A 14,384-nucleotide genomic window follows, 5' to 3' on the forward strand; every position below is an offset into this window, starting at 1 on the left:
TGGAAGTCTCAGAAGCCGCATCGGACGTTCAGCTTACGAAAAACGTTTGCAAACCGGAACACTCACTGCCAGGTTTGTGGCATTCGGGAGCCAATTTGTTCGGAAGCCAAGCTGTTCGAGCACCAAGGTACAATGGTATGTACTTTGACTTTAGAGATAAATTACATAGGACTGGGGCTATGATTGAGAAGGGCCTGAAGGATCATAAACACTACTAGCTGCCTTTGTTTAAATGAGGGTTGTGTGTGTCATAGAAGGTATTAGTGCAGGGGTGGGAAACACTTGTGGCCTGGTGGGCCAAATCTTTATCTCCCCCACCACACCCCTCAGGTCAACTTTGACAGGTGGTCAGTGTCAAACACCTGTCAATCATCTGGCATAATGGCAATGGCAGGTGACTGGTAGGGAGGCAGCCTCAGCCACCTGTCAAAGTTGACCTGGAATAGGTCCGATAATGATGTCAGCTAATTAAAGGGTGTGGTTGAGAGAGAAAATGGTATAATGGGCCATATTGGGTCTACAGACCAGAGATTCCTCAACCCTGTTATATCTCACTGAATAAAATGTGAAAACCTCACAGTAGTGCGAGCTTGTGATGCAAAAAGAAAAGGATAAAAGGTCACATCAAAGCCCCGTCTCCACCTGTTCCTTAACCTGACCTTCCCTCCCTATTTTATTTTATTTTTTATTCTGATGGTGTAATAATTTGTTTGCCTTTGATAAGCAGGCAATCTGCTGCAGGGCAACACATGCACACTTGGGGCCAATACAAACAAACAGTTATCAGAATGGGAAGATTGGCTAGGTTGAACTAATATTGGCTTTCTTGATCTCCAGCACAATCGGCAATGAAGAAGCCTTAAAGAATTCTAATGCAGCTGATTGGATACCTCTCCATAACCACAGTGTTACCCATAATCTTCAAGTTACATAATTGAACAGTTAAGTCGCCTATGCAACTAGGGTTCCCAGTTTGGGCCCTGAAATTTCAGGGTCTGGGATGCTCCTCACCTAGTAACCCTAGCGAAGGGATCGAGGAGGGATTCGCCCACCCATCCCTGCAGCCAGGCCCCTTGAACTTAAGTGCATCAACTGACAGAGAGGAAGGAGAAAGCTGCCAAGGGTAAATTCCATGCACATGACTATGGGGAAAGTATTGAACACCACATAAATGGGGGGGGGGAAGAGGAGAGAGAAGAGAGGAAAAGGCGGAGGGAGACTCGGCCCATCAGGAGACCCATAATTCATGCCTGCCTTGTCATGTTTCAGGCTCATGAGGCGTTGCAAGGATATTCATGTACATACATACACATATATCCCCGCTGGCAGATCCATCCGGCCTAGCTAATACGCAACAGCCCTTTTGCGAGAGCATCAGGCCAGGCTGAGCAGTCCCCATGACGGGTCTGCAGGGTTGCCATGGCGATGTACATAAACACCAAACTGCAAGGAGGTCATTTATTTCAGCTGCTGGCTACAGCTGGCTGTTTGGGTGTCTGGAAGCCAGCACGGACAAAATATTCTCCTTTCTCTCTTCGACTTCCCCCCACCCCAAAATAATTATTATATATATATTTTTTTAAAAAAACTTTTCTCCTGAGGCAGTTTATGGCCTAGCAAAACCCGCATTCCAGCAGCAGCCGTGAAGGAGAATGGAATGGATGCAGGAGCTGATTTTTTTGCCCACATATGGTCCGAGATGGTGGGCTTCCTTTTTTGAAAAAATTATTTATCCCCTTCCAAGGTACCTGCTCCAACTGGAACAGAGTCTGATTGATACCACCTGCAAAGCTTAAATATGCAAGCTTTGCAATACGCTTTTTTGTGGTTTCCTGGAGCTTAAAAAAAAACAGACCAATGCAGACAAGCCACAAGGTAACACTGGAATATGTAGGGAATTTTTAATACAATCATCAATTGCCAAATTAGGGCACTTTGGGGTGGCTTTTAAAAAATAAAAACAAAGTCCCCACTGTTTGCTGGTACCATTTCAAGGCTCACCTTTTTGCTATAATTATTGCAAGCATTTTATCATTCAACTAAGTTTTAGAGCAGACCTATTCAAATGAACTCTTTTTATTTCATTTATACACTACAGTGGTACCTCGGGTTAAGAACATAATTCGTTCTGGAGGTCCGTTCTTAACCTGAAACGATTCTTAACATGAGACACCACTTTAGTTAATGGGGCCTCGCGCTGCCGCTGCACAATTTCTGTTCTCATCCTGAAGCAAAGTTATTAACCCAAGGTACCACTGTACTCTTTACTCCAAGGTGGTCAAGATGGGGCACATGTTCCTCTCCTCCCTGTTTTATCCTCACAATAACCCTAAGAGGTAGTTTAGGCTGAGAGATAGTGGACTGGCCCGATGTCACCCAGTGAGTGACATTGGTGAGGAGGGTTTTGAACCCTGGTCCCCCAGCTCATTTTCCATCACCCTAACTGTTACAACACACTGGCTTTCATGTGAGTTAATTTTACGAGTCTGCTCTGAGGAGGATTAGCATTGGATACAACCCTTTTTACACAGTGTTTCCAAACTTCTGAGTTCTCAGGCCGTTTCAGTGGTGGTTCCCTGGTTGTGGAATGCCCTCCCTAGGAAGGTATGCCTATACCTCCATCATTATCCTTACCAGCTTTCAGGAGGAATTTGGAAACATTCCTGTTTCCCCAGGCATTTGGTAGCTGAAGAACTGATCCCGGCAACCTTGAGTTCATTGGGTGGAAGAATGGCCTGTATCTGCTTTTCGGTTTTTAAAAATTGTAATGGTTTTTAGAACATTCTTATTTGATTTTGAATGTTTTTGCTTTGCTTTTGTTTAAATTGTGTATCTGTTGGCCACTCCACGTTCTTTGGGGAGAAAAGGTGGAATGCAAAATTCATTCATTCAATCCATTCAATTCAGTCAGTCCAGAGGTCACAATATACATTTTCCCTTCCCCACTGCAGGATTGCAGAACACACAGAAAACTCCCCTTAATTGTGGGGCCCGTTTGAAATGACAACTGCTATTATCTCAATATTTAATAAACTTTTATTTTTAAATTCGGTTATTGATTATCTACAGTCAATGGGGGACGGAGCGGGTGGGACTAGTGAGAGATTTAAAAACCGTACAAGCCAAATACACCAAGAGGTTTAAAGAGGAGATGGGAAGGGGGGTAGAAGACTATAGAGAAACAAAAAACAGGAGAAAGGGGGAAAAACACCAAGGAGGTGATGAGGACAATTCTCAGTGTCAGTGGAAAAGACACAAGTAGGATTGGTTTAAAAATCCTCGGCTCTGTACACATTAAAATCCTCTGTGCAATTTGAAAAAGTGTCCCACTTATAACAGTTGACTTTAAAAAGGGAGGCATGTCAAGGTCTCCTCCCAAATCCAAACTTGGCACCAGTTGTGTGCTTCTTAAAATCTAGGCTATTTTCATTTTTAAAAAACCCTACAGCAGCATTTCTTTAAAAAATAATAATACTAAACAAACAAAAAACCCCAAACAGTCCTTTTCTATACAAAGGGGGGAACCCCCCCCCCACAAAAATATATTAACATTTTCTAACAAATAAGCTCATTTGTACCTATACAGAACACACCCGACACAAGTATGGTGAGGGTGGGAAAGTGAGAGGCAGATTTATTTTCCTCCCCCATAATGGAAAAAAAATTGTGCAAATAAACCCCTCTGTGATGGCAGTTCAGAAGCTTTTTGGGGAAGGCCTTCAGGTTGCTCGGATAAAGAACATTTGCTCTTCTAGATGAAAACCTTGTGTGCCTTGCATACGAAGGATGTACTCTGAGTCTTCAAGGACTGTAGTGTTCACACTTCCTGACCTGCACCAAATTGGGGCATGTTTTCTCCCAACAAGATTCAGCTCTCTTTCTGTGCTAAGGTTAATCCATAGCTGGTACTCTAGGGCCACATTCAAAACACTCGCTTTGACCACTAGGATACGACTTTCAACAGTCATGGCTTCTCCTTCCCCCGCCAGAATTTTGGGAACTGTAGTTTATTGAGGGTGCTGCAAGTTGTTAGAAGACCCCTATTTCTCTCCCAGAATGTATTAACCACCATTACTTCTTCACAAGGAACTCTGGGAATTTTAGCTCCGTAACAGGAATGAGGTTCAGCCCCCTGAACAAACCACAGCTCCCAGAATTCTTTGATGGGAGAGCTAAGACTGTTAAACATGGTAGCATTGTGCTTTAAATGCATGGTAAGAACGTAGCCTGACAAGATACCGGTAGCTGTGTTCAGAAATAGGGTGAGGCCAAGATGGAGAATTTCCTTTTGATGAAAAAATAAAATCCGATAGGAGCAGACACTATAAAGAAAACTATAGTCATTGGCGTGGTCAAATCTTTCTCCATAGCCCACCAACAGGACTGGAACGACAATGGTTGTGACCAACATAATGTGATGGGAAAGAGGGCTGGCTTAAGAAAGCAGGAGATAAACCCAGGCATCACCAGAATTTTAAATCAGGGGTGGCTAAACTGCGGTCCTTCAGATGCTGCTGGATGACAACTCCATGCCTATTTTAAACCCATTTCACAGGTCAACTAAACTAAAACCAAGGCTTGGCTAAAGAGGGGGAGCTGATGGGAGTATTGCCAAGGAACTCAAGGCAAAGCCAGTCTAGGAGAGCAAATTCTTGAGACTTCATCACTCACAACCACATCCTAACCCAAGGTGGGCTCTCTAGCTGTTTCACAGCAGGTATGGGGAACCAGTGGCCCTGCAGATGCTGGTCAACTCCCAACACCCATCAGCCCCAGCCACCGAGGCCAGTGGTCAGGCATGATAGGAGCTGTAGCACAACAACATCCAGGGTCTCCAACCCTGAGCTACTGGAGCTTCATCCCATGGTAACCCCCCATTATCTCCAACTCCCAAGCTACAGGTTCAAGTGAATTCCCAGAAAAAGAAAAGAAAGGAATTTGAGTGGTGTGAAGGCAGAGGCAAACACAGAATCAAAATTAAAGAGGAGCAGGATTCGCATACAGGGCATAAGACATTTCTTTGACACCCACAACGGCTGCCTATTCCAGTATCATTTAAAAACACGTCCACACGGAGCAATATTTTGGGTGTCATCATCTTCTTCTTGAAGCGTTGCTGGGCAGGTTTTTTTTTAATAAAAAAATTAAATCCTCAGGTCTGTGGCAAACCATCTTGTACCCCCATCTGAGCACCTGGTACCTTTAATTCCATCGTGTCGACTTCTTGCAACAGAGATCTCTGGAGGGCAGAACATGGCTTTTAAGTAGGTTGGGCTCTTCGAAAGGCATGTATTGTAGGTTTCTCTCCCTGACCCCAATTTGGCATAGGGAGAGGGAGTGGATCCAAGCTGGGATCGACTGAAGCACATTAGGAGAGTGAAAGTTTGATGTATGTCTATATATATATATATATATTTATATATATAAAATATCCAAGAATACTGTAGTCCAACCAATCCATCTCTCTCTTTTGCTTCTTGTGAGAGTGTCTGTCCATCCCACCCCAAAATGAGGGGGTCATTGATAGAGAAGGTAGCTCTTCAGGGATTCTGGCAGTGGCAGTGCGTGGATCTCGTTTAAGCGGTCCTTGCCCAGAGCGAGGCGGACGGAGCGCCGGCAAAGGTCCATCAGAGGCAGAGGTTCAGCTGCAGAAGAGGAGAAAAAGAGGGCCATAGAACATTAACTGCAGTGCTAAGAATTAAGAATGTACAGTACAAAGCATCCCTTTGCAGCATGCAGAAGACTGAAAGAGGATGTTTATCAGTATAGAATCCAGGGCTGCCTTCGCACCACCCATTTAAAGCATATGTCTTCCTCAATAACAATCCTGGGAACTGTAGTTTACCCTTAACAGAGGTACAGTTCCCAGTACTCTTTACAATTATTGTCATAAGCAGCAGTACTGAGCTAGTTGGTCCAACTGTCTGACTACAAACACAGCTCCGTTAGAGTCTCGGTACAGGGCTACATGTCTTACAGACACACTGTGCGCGCCTGTCTCTTACAACATTCCACGACAATAATGTTCTCCAAATGTTTAATAAAATGAAGAGGATTTCTTCAAGCTGTCTGAAATCTGGCATGGAGCACCCCACACACTGAATGCCAGAAGTTGTCCAAACTTCAGACAAATCTGTTTTGTTTTTTAAAAGAGCCCAGCCAAGATACAGCAGTTTAAGAAAACCACGTCCACCCTTCTGCACCCAACACCGTACACAATGCGCTCCTGTGGATGTGGAGCGCATACATAGCCCCCAGGTTTTGCCACATCTGCCTTCCACTAGCCTGACTCAATCTCTCTTGAATGAAAAGATACTTCCTGCCAGATCTTGTTCTGACTAACAGCCCTGGCCTTCATAAACACTGATACCCCAAGCTCGGTCTTCAAAATCACTTGCACATTCAGTTCAGCATGAAGCAAAGCCTCTGGTGTCAATCGTCCAGTGTTGCAGAATCTTCTCGCAGAGATGGAACAGGTGTCCAACTTTTACACCAGAGGTAGCCAATGTGGTACACTTCCTGGTGTGGTTGGACTCCAACTCCCATCAGACTTGGCCAACATGGTTAATGGTCAGGGATGATGGGAGACCATCAATATCTGGAGGGACACCAGCCTGGGTTTTCAGCATTAGAAGCCTGAAAACTCTTCTTATGCAGACAGCTAATGAAAAAACTTAAAAAAAAAAAAACACTTAGCTGGCTAATTAATTCTGGTTTGTGTGTGTGTATATTGCTTTGATTTTTCTAAAGAAATTGCAGTAGACAGTATAAGTATTTTTATAAATAAGAAGATAAATAAAACTACTCAGGATCTCACAGGAGACTGCTTTAAACTGAGTCAGACCATTGGGTCCATCTAGCCAAGTTGTGTCTACACTGACTGGCAGAGGCTTGACAGGGTTCTTTGCCAGCTCCACCTGGAGATAGTGGGGACTGAACCACCTGCATGCAAAGCAGGTGCTCTACCCCTGAGCTATGGCCATTTGCTTGCAACATAGGAAACTGCCTTATTTTGAATCAGATAGTTGATCCATCTAGCTCAGTACTGTCTACACTGACTGGCAGCAGCTCTCCAGGGTTTTCAGAGAAGAGGCATTCCCAACTGGCACTGGTAATGCTGCTGTGGACTTCTGCATGCAAGGCAAACACCACCCTGGAGCTACTGCCCTTCTCAAGACAGGCCCTGGAAAAAAAACATCCCACAAGTTTGCAACACATCTTCCCGGCTGGGAGCACTCGCAGATCTCAATCCAGGTAGCATCTTTCTCTCCTGGCAAGGATCTGAGGAAATTTGCATCTTGTTGACTAAAGATTTCCTGAAAAGGAGCCCCACCCTGCTCGCTGACCGACTCTGCAGGCAGGACACCTGCATAGGCCCCCCATGCAGAGCCGACGTCACAGATACGGGCGACATAAACTCTCTTTTCGTTTGGGCAGAGCCTCAGCGCGGTGACTTACTCCCAGCTGCAATTTCCTCCCCAGACACATTTTCCACTGAGGTAGTTGAAGACGTGCGCCTTGATCACAAGGAAGACCGCCGGCTGGCTTTGAAAACTGGGGGCGGGGGCAGCAGGCAGAGGAAGAGAGAAATATAACTTCAAACTTCTGGAACATGAAGTCATTGGAGAAGTCCAAGTGCATTCTGCATCCAACAGGGAAGTCGGAAAGCTCAGCTCAGTGTTCCTTGTCCAGACTATTGAGATCAGTACTGTTTACACCAGGGTTTCCCAAACTTGGCTGTTTTTGGACTACAATTCCCACCATCCCTGACTACTGCTAGCTAAGGATGATGGGAGTTGTTGTCCAAAAACAGCTGGAGGGCCAAGTGGCTCCATAGGACAGGCATAGGCAAACTCAGCACTCCAGATATTTTGAGACTACAATTCCCATCATCCCTGACCACCGGTCCTGTTAGCTAGGGATGATGGGAGTTGTAGTCCCAAAACATCTGGAGGGCCAAGTTTGCCTATGCCTGCCCTAGGATTTCAGACAGGGAGTCTCTCCCAGCCCTACCTGGAGATGCCATTGTGGATTGAACCTTCTGCATGTAAAACAGATGCTCTACCATCCAGCAAGTCAGAGGGTCTGGGTCCTGAGTGCCTCTCCATTGTAGGACAACCAGGTTGGCAAAGGTTGCTCTAGGTTTTAAAAAGAAACAGCCCACATCTCCACAAGAAATTCCTAATTTCTGCTTGAAGATTGATGCAAGCGTAACTCAAAACACATTTGTGTACTGACTGCATGGCCATTTCCATTGCACAGCCATTGGCATGCAACAAACCGCCACATGGAGCCTCTCAGTTTGGAAGGCACAGAACAAAAACAGGTAATGCCTTGGGCTCAGGTGTTGCATAGGCCATGATACAACCAAATGTTAAAAGGGCCTGTGACAGCGATAACCTGCCAAACCTGTAGCTTGAATGTTATTTTGCCAAAAAGCCCCTGGATCCAAAAAGCCCCTATTCTCGGCAGCGGCAGGAGAATCCTTCAGTCTAAAGGCTACGGCGATGTCACCTGCAGGTAAATGAATAGATCCAGCTAGATCCAGCCATACACGTCCCATCCCCCCCAAGCAGCTGCCTTTTCTAGATCGAGAAGGCCAGTGTTGCAATTCTAGTCAACTGCAGAACATGCCATCCCGATAACCTCAACTTCATGGAAGAAGAGAAACAACTTACTAGCCCTCAAGGCTGCAGAGAGCTGCTGCCACAATATTGGGAGCCAGGTGAACAAGTAGAATTTCCAGGGGCAGGAATTCAGCGCCAAGTTTAGGCCTGGGGCAGCTCCTCATAGTCAGAAACAGACTCTGCACAAATACTCAGACTTACGCAAACTGGGTTAAAAAGAGGAGGTTTTCCCCACAAAACCCAGGTTCTGTTAGTGCAGAATATGATTACTTTCTCTTCCAATAGTTACATTTTATTTCTTTTTAAAAGCCCTGGCTGGCTAGGGAAAGAAAGGCCGAAGTGGCATTATCTTTTTTTATAAAGCCATCCAAGTTGGTTGCAGTCATTGCAGTAAGATCTGGGTTTGAGAAGGCAGGGGAAGCTTCGGCGTGTGCTCCATCAGGCTGATAAGTCTACACTTTGCATCTGAAAGCCAGCTGTGTCGGCAAACCCATTTCTGGGGTGGGGGGGGATTCTGGAGAAGACACCAAAACTAGGAATGTGCAATGTGCAACATATGAAACAAGGGCTCTTGAGCCTGAGAGTGCCTTGCTGGTTGTCAAAATTGAGCTTACTTCAAGAATTTAAGAAGAGCCTGTTAGATCAGGCCAATGGCCCATTTAGTCCAGCATCCTGTTCTCACAGCGGCCAATCAGATGGAAAGCTGCAAGCGAGACTCCAGCACAAGAGCAAACCCCCTCCTGTAGTTTCCAGCAACTGGTAGCCCCAGCGATCATAGTTTCCTCCAACTTGGGGCCCTCCAGATGCTTTGGATTCCAGTTGTCAATGTTCTGAGTGCCACCTCCTGGACCAGGCGCAAGGCATGCCTACTCATGCAGAGATGCGACAGGCAGCCTCTTCTGGGGGAATGGGCAGTCTTGCATGCTGCATTTCTGCGTCGGGGGTTAATGAATGAGTCAGGCACTGGTCAATCAGAGTGCCAAGCAGAAGCATCCACACTTGAACCCAGAAGTTGCTGATCCACACAAAGTGAGGCCAGAACAGGTAATCACACAGGAAGGCAGTGGGCCACCTCGCTTGCTGCTGGGTACTTTGGGATCACAGAAACATCCTCCACTTGGAACATTCTGGGTAGTTCCCTAGTCCATATGAACGTGTACTTAAGTTCTACCTGCCCTTCTTAACTGTCATTTTCACAAAGAGACGCTAAAGCAATGAGCTGTGTGGGTTTCACTTAGCAAAAGGAAGTGAGCTGGTCTTTTAACAACTTTTCAACGGGGCCTGCTTAGGTTTTCCTGGGACACCTCTGCCTGCCATGTCTCCTCTGAACAACAGGTGCAAAGGAGGATGCTGGGATAGCTCTGTAAAACTTCACTTAAAAGGGGATCCCCACTGGGGTGGTGGGGCGGCTGGGTGGGGAGGAGGAAGTGAGGAACACCGCCCCTCCTGTGCTTCCTGCAATCTGTGCCCACATCCATTTTGAGAAGCAGGTTCCCCTGCCAAGTACACACACATTTGCAAATTGCATGGGGCTAATAAAACATAAGATGCGCCACTAAAGTGTTTGCAGCTGGGAGAAACCAGAGATAGACAACAGAAGGTGTCACACACCACAGGGTGAAGACAGGCTAAAAAAGACTAGAGGCGACCAGGCCAGATATTTTTCACTGAGTCATTTTCGGAAGCTGTGACTCAGCACAAAGCCCCTCTTATCCTTAACAGGAATTTACTGTATGTAGATAAGCATACAAATGTCTGGCCTGTTGCACTTTTTTTTTTTTTAAAGCATACATGCATTCACAGAAATATATGGAGGACCCAGGGAGGACAGTTCAGTGGAAAACCTCCAGACCTAGAGTCCCCTAAGTTCTTGATTTTAATTCTGAGTCAGAATGGGAGGCTTACTCACCCTCAACAGATTAATTTCTAAAGTGCTGAAGAGAAGGAGGAAGGCAATTACCTGTCCTCTGAAAAGCCACACACAATCGCCTGGCTTAGAGGTAGACCAGCCCAGAGTAATGCATCATTCAGAGATGCAACAGGCACCCTCCCGCTCCAAAGGCAGCATAAATACCTACAACTGGGAGTAACTGGAGGACCCAGGGCTACCTGATGCAGAAAGGTGACAAAATTACTCAGCAGGTGGAAAGGGGGCAACCCTAGAACAGTGACTCAGACAGAGAAGCCAATTCAGACTCCCAAGTCCAGGTAGGAAAAATGAAGAAAAGAGGATACGTACGGTCAAGCCCATTCAAGTAGCGCATCCTAATTTCACAGTGGCCCCATACGGCGCTCACGACCGGGTACAGTTTTTTCCCTTTGAGTCCCCGGAAAGCAACCCCCATGTACTGTCCGTCCACGATGAAACTCAAGGTCCCATCGTCCATGTCCAGCACCACCAAAAACGAGTCTGGCACGATGAAAGTCTCGTCGGCCTCCAAGAAGGCCGGGTATGTCTTGCTGGGCTGGTTCTTCCCGTCGTGGTACAGCCGGTTCCGCCCGAGGTCCCACCCCCACGACTCATGGTTGTTCCCGATGAGCGTCGTGTACCCCACCGAGTGCAGGGGGGCATCCGCCGTGGCCACGCCGACCACCGCGTGCGTGCCGCGCTGCCTCATCGCCCAGGTGATCTGCCAGACGTGGAGACCCCGCGTGTAGCCCACCTTGCCCCGGATCGCGTCTGTGCTCTGGGCCACCGGATGCCGGTGAAATATGAGCTTGTCATCCTCCTTCACAAAGACGTTGAGCGAGCGGTCGTCGTTGTTCCATGAGTGCAGCAGCTGAATCTCATAGGAGACGGTGGGCATGTCTAGGAGGAGGTCCAAGCGGGCCGGCTTGCAGTAATCCAGCCCCTGGAGCTCGTGTTTCAGGGGCCTGTACGCCGGGTCTCTCATATCCACGGTCTTTATCCCGCCGGTGACTTTCTGCCCCATCTTTACCGTCTATTAATAGGCACCCAAAGCAGGCTCATCAATTGCGCTGGCCGTGCACGGGTGTCATTCAAGCACTCACAGGTTGCTACGAGAGTTCCCCTCAGAATCGCCTAATGGATGGAAAGGAGAAAAACAAGAAGCGGGGAAGAAGAGTTAAACATTAAAACTTCATACATGGGAGGCCATGTGATGGGAGGATCCACAGAACCCATTTGGCTTGCCAGAGCAGATAAAGGACACCGGCACAACAGTAGAGGAAAAACAAGCATGGGACAGCCAGCCACTCAGCCATCCTATGAGAAGGCCTGGCAGGTTCTAGGCTGGCAACTTCAATCACGTTCCCTCAACACAGAAGGCTGGCAAGGTTCCACATTCCGAAAATAAGACTCCGATTGTCATACGGCCTTGTTGCCCGAGGGAAGCCTGGGAGTAGAGTTCCGCGTTGCCTAGCAACCTTAGGGTAGCTTGACCACCACTCTTCCCCCTGCTCCAGACTCCCAAAATTTATTATTTACTTATTTATTACATGGGCCAGTGTGGTGCAGTGGTTAGGCAAGTGTCGGACGAGGACCTGGGAGACCAGAGTTCAAGTTCCCTAGTTGGCAATGAAGCTCATTTGATATAATTCTGGGCCAGTCTCTTTGCCGAGCCTACCCTCAGAGAGTTGTTGCGAGGATAAAATGGAAGAGGAAAAACTATGTGCACCACTTTGAGCTCCTTGGAGGAAAGGGTTGATATAAATGAAATATTAATAATAATAACAGGGTCTGGATCCATAAAAAGCTTTATTATTTCAAAACCAACGCTTTTAAAGTCCCTAATACCCCCCCCCAAATTTCATCACTACAACATGGACAGAGGCTAATAGGATTACAAACCTCGATGGATCACCTAGGAGGACCCTCCACCACTGGTCTCATTTTTATGTTTTTTGCAAATGCAGGAAAAATTGGGGGGATATTAGAATTATTTCATCCCAGCCAGTAGCCCCTTGGAAGAATTCACAAGCAGCAAAATGGCAAAATTAACAGGAAAACAAACTCTTCGGAGTGTTCGTAGTTTCACATTCCATCCGTACTTGGCAAAAAGATTCCCAAATGTTAGTGGAAATCCAAGGGAGGGGAGGGGGAAAAAGTTTGTGTGGGGAAAAACAGGGTAAGATAATCAAAATACACACACCCTGTTTTGCTTCTACAGAATGATCCGCAGATCAGAAAGGAGCCGCTCTATAAGAGAGTCATGAAACTCTTAAGCGAAGAAGTTCTGATTCCCTTAAGGAAAATGCAGTGGACAGGCACCAAGTTATGACCATCATGTAGCCGTGGCTCAGGAGAGTCACCCTCACTCACACCCATCCTCAGAGAAGTACCACCAAACCTACATTCCAGTTTGCTTTATAACAAGGGAGCTTCTGTAATATGGCAGAGACGCCGGGTCCACTGTGGGGTTTTTTTTAGTTTTTTTTTAAGAGGGGGGTAGGTGGGGGAGGGGAGAGAGGCAGAAGAGATGGCGAAAACATTTGAAAAAATAATAATAATAAGGGTGGGAACTCGCTTTCTAAGAAAAAAAATGTTTTAAACATTTCCTGGAATGAGGCAATCTCCCAGAAAGGCTGCCAGGTGCAGTCATAACCGTTACTCATGATCAGGATTTCGCTTGGCATGGAAAAAAAATATGGTAGGGAGAGTGAATCAAAAAATGGTAGGGAGACCTTGTGTCAAGCACACACAGAGAATTATACATTTATATATTATGCACACTAACACTTTATAGGCACCCTGTCTTGAAAAAGGTATATACACCAACAGCAACATAAGGAAGAGGCAAAGCTGATCATTTGATTATTTTTGAGCCTTTACTTTTTGGGCAACCTTCTGAGGTCCATGTCCCATTGGTGGGCGGGGCCAGAGGCAAAAGTGGGTGGAGCAAGAATGTGGATTCTACCTTTGCACAATAATCTAGTTTAAAAACACACACACACACACACAACCTTCTCCCAAGCAAGAGGCACCATCAGAGCTCAGGCAAAAACAAACAAACTCAAGGACAATATGTAAATCAGTGCCAGAAAGGCGGCGTGGCCCTGGGAGAGTCCCAAGGGCCAGAAAAAGACAGCTGGAGGGCCGGATTTGGCCCATGGGCCTGAAACAACTCACCCTGGCACTGTAAATAAAACAGGAAAAATACAGCATTACCTATTCCATTTTGCACAAGCCAAAAGCTGGCACAACAGGCTTCCAGAAGAAGGCCTCAGTTCATCATCATCATCACCCTCTTTTGTCCTCTCCAGAGCTCCGGGAACCAGAAAGCAACATCTGAAGAATGAGATCACGCCAAGACAGGAAGGTGGCCTGCAGCTAATTGGACACCTCCGATGCCTCTCTCTCTCTTGGACAGAGGCGTAACCGCAAAGCAGCTGGGCTGGCAGCAGCTCAGACAGAGCTTTCTAATTAAAGGGGAAACTGAGCACACACCACCCCCTGCCAAAAGGAGCCAGGCCCGGGCACAGTTCGGCCAAAAGGGGAAGCAATGCAGACATGCGCTCCAAGGAGGTGCTCTTGCGCACTTGTGGGGATGATGAGTCTTACGCAGAAAACCAGGTGCGTGTTTTAGCAACACACAAGGTCACAAATCATTCCTCCTCTAGGGATCGTTCGATATTGCTTTTATTTCAGCTGTCAGTCGCTTGTTGTACAACAAGGTGTCCAAGAGACTAGCAACATATTTTAAAAGGTGTGCATAATTTAGGAGTAGCTGACAAAAACTCGTATAAAAAAACAACACAATGCATAAAGAAGGGCTGCAACTCAGTGGTAGGGCATCT

General features: G+C 46.6%; 1 protein-coding gene across 2 annotated transcripts in view; it reads right to left on the bottom strand.

The window, feature by feature from the left end:
- Nucleotides 1–4,802: 4,802 nt before the first annotated feature.
- Nucleotides 4,803–14,384, bottom strand: part of SPSB1 (splA/ryanodine receptor domain and SOCS box containing 1) — a 30,224-nt gene continuing 20,642 nt past the window's right edge. Inside the window, exons 2-3 of one of the 2 annotated variants that reach the window (XM_033156247.1) lie at nucleotides 10,867–11,670; nucleotides 4,803–5,645 (exon numbers count right to left, since the gene is read on the bottom strand). In XM_033156247.1, coding sequence (XP_033012138.1) covers nucleotides 5,518–5,645; nucleotides 10,867–11,560 — 822 coding nt within the window. In that variant the 5' untranslated portion in view covers nucleotides 11,561–11,670 and the 3' untranslated portion in view covers nucleotides 4,803–5,517. Of the gene's footprint in view, nucleotides 5,646–10,866; nucleotides 11,758–14,384 lie in introns of those variants that run through there. The other variant, XM_033156248.1, reaches the window with a different exon arrangement.

Source organism: Lacerta agilis, chromosome 8 (genome assembly GCF_009819535.1).
Source record: "Lacerta agilis isolate rLacAgi1 chromosome 8, rLacAgi1.pri, whole genome shotgun sequence".
Lineage (NCBI taxonomy): Eukaryota > Metazoa > Chordata > Lepidosauria > Squamata > Lacertidae > Lacerta > Lacerta agilis.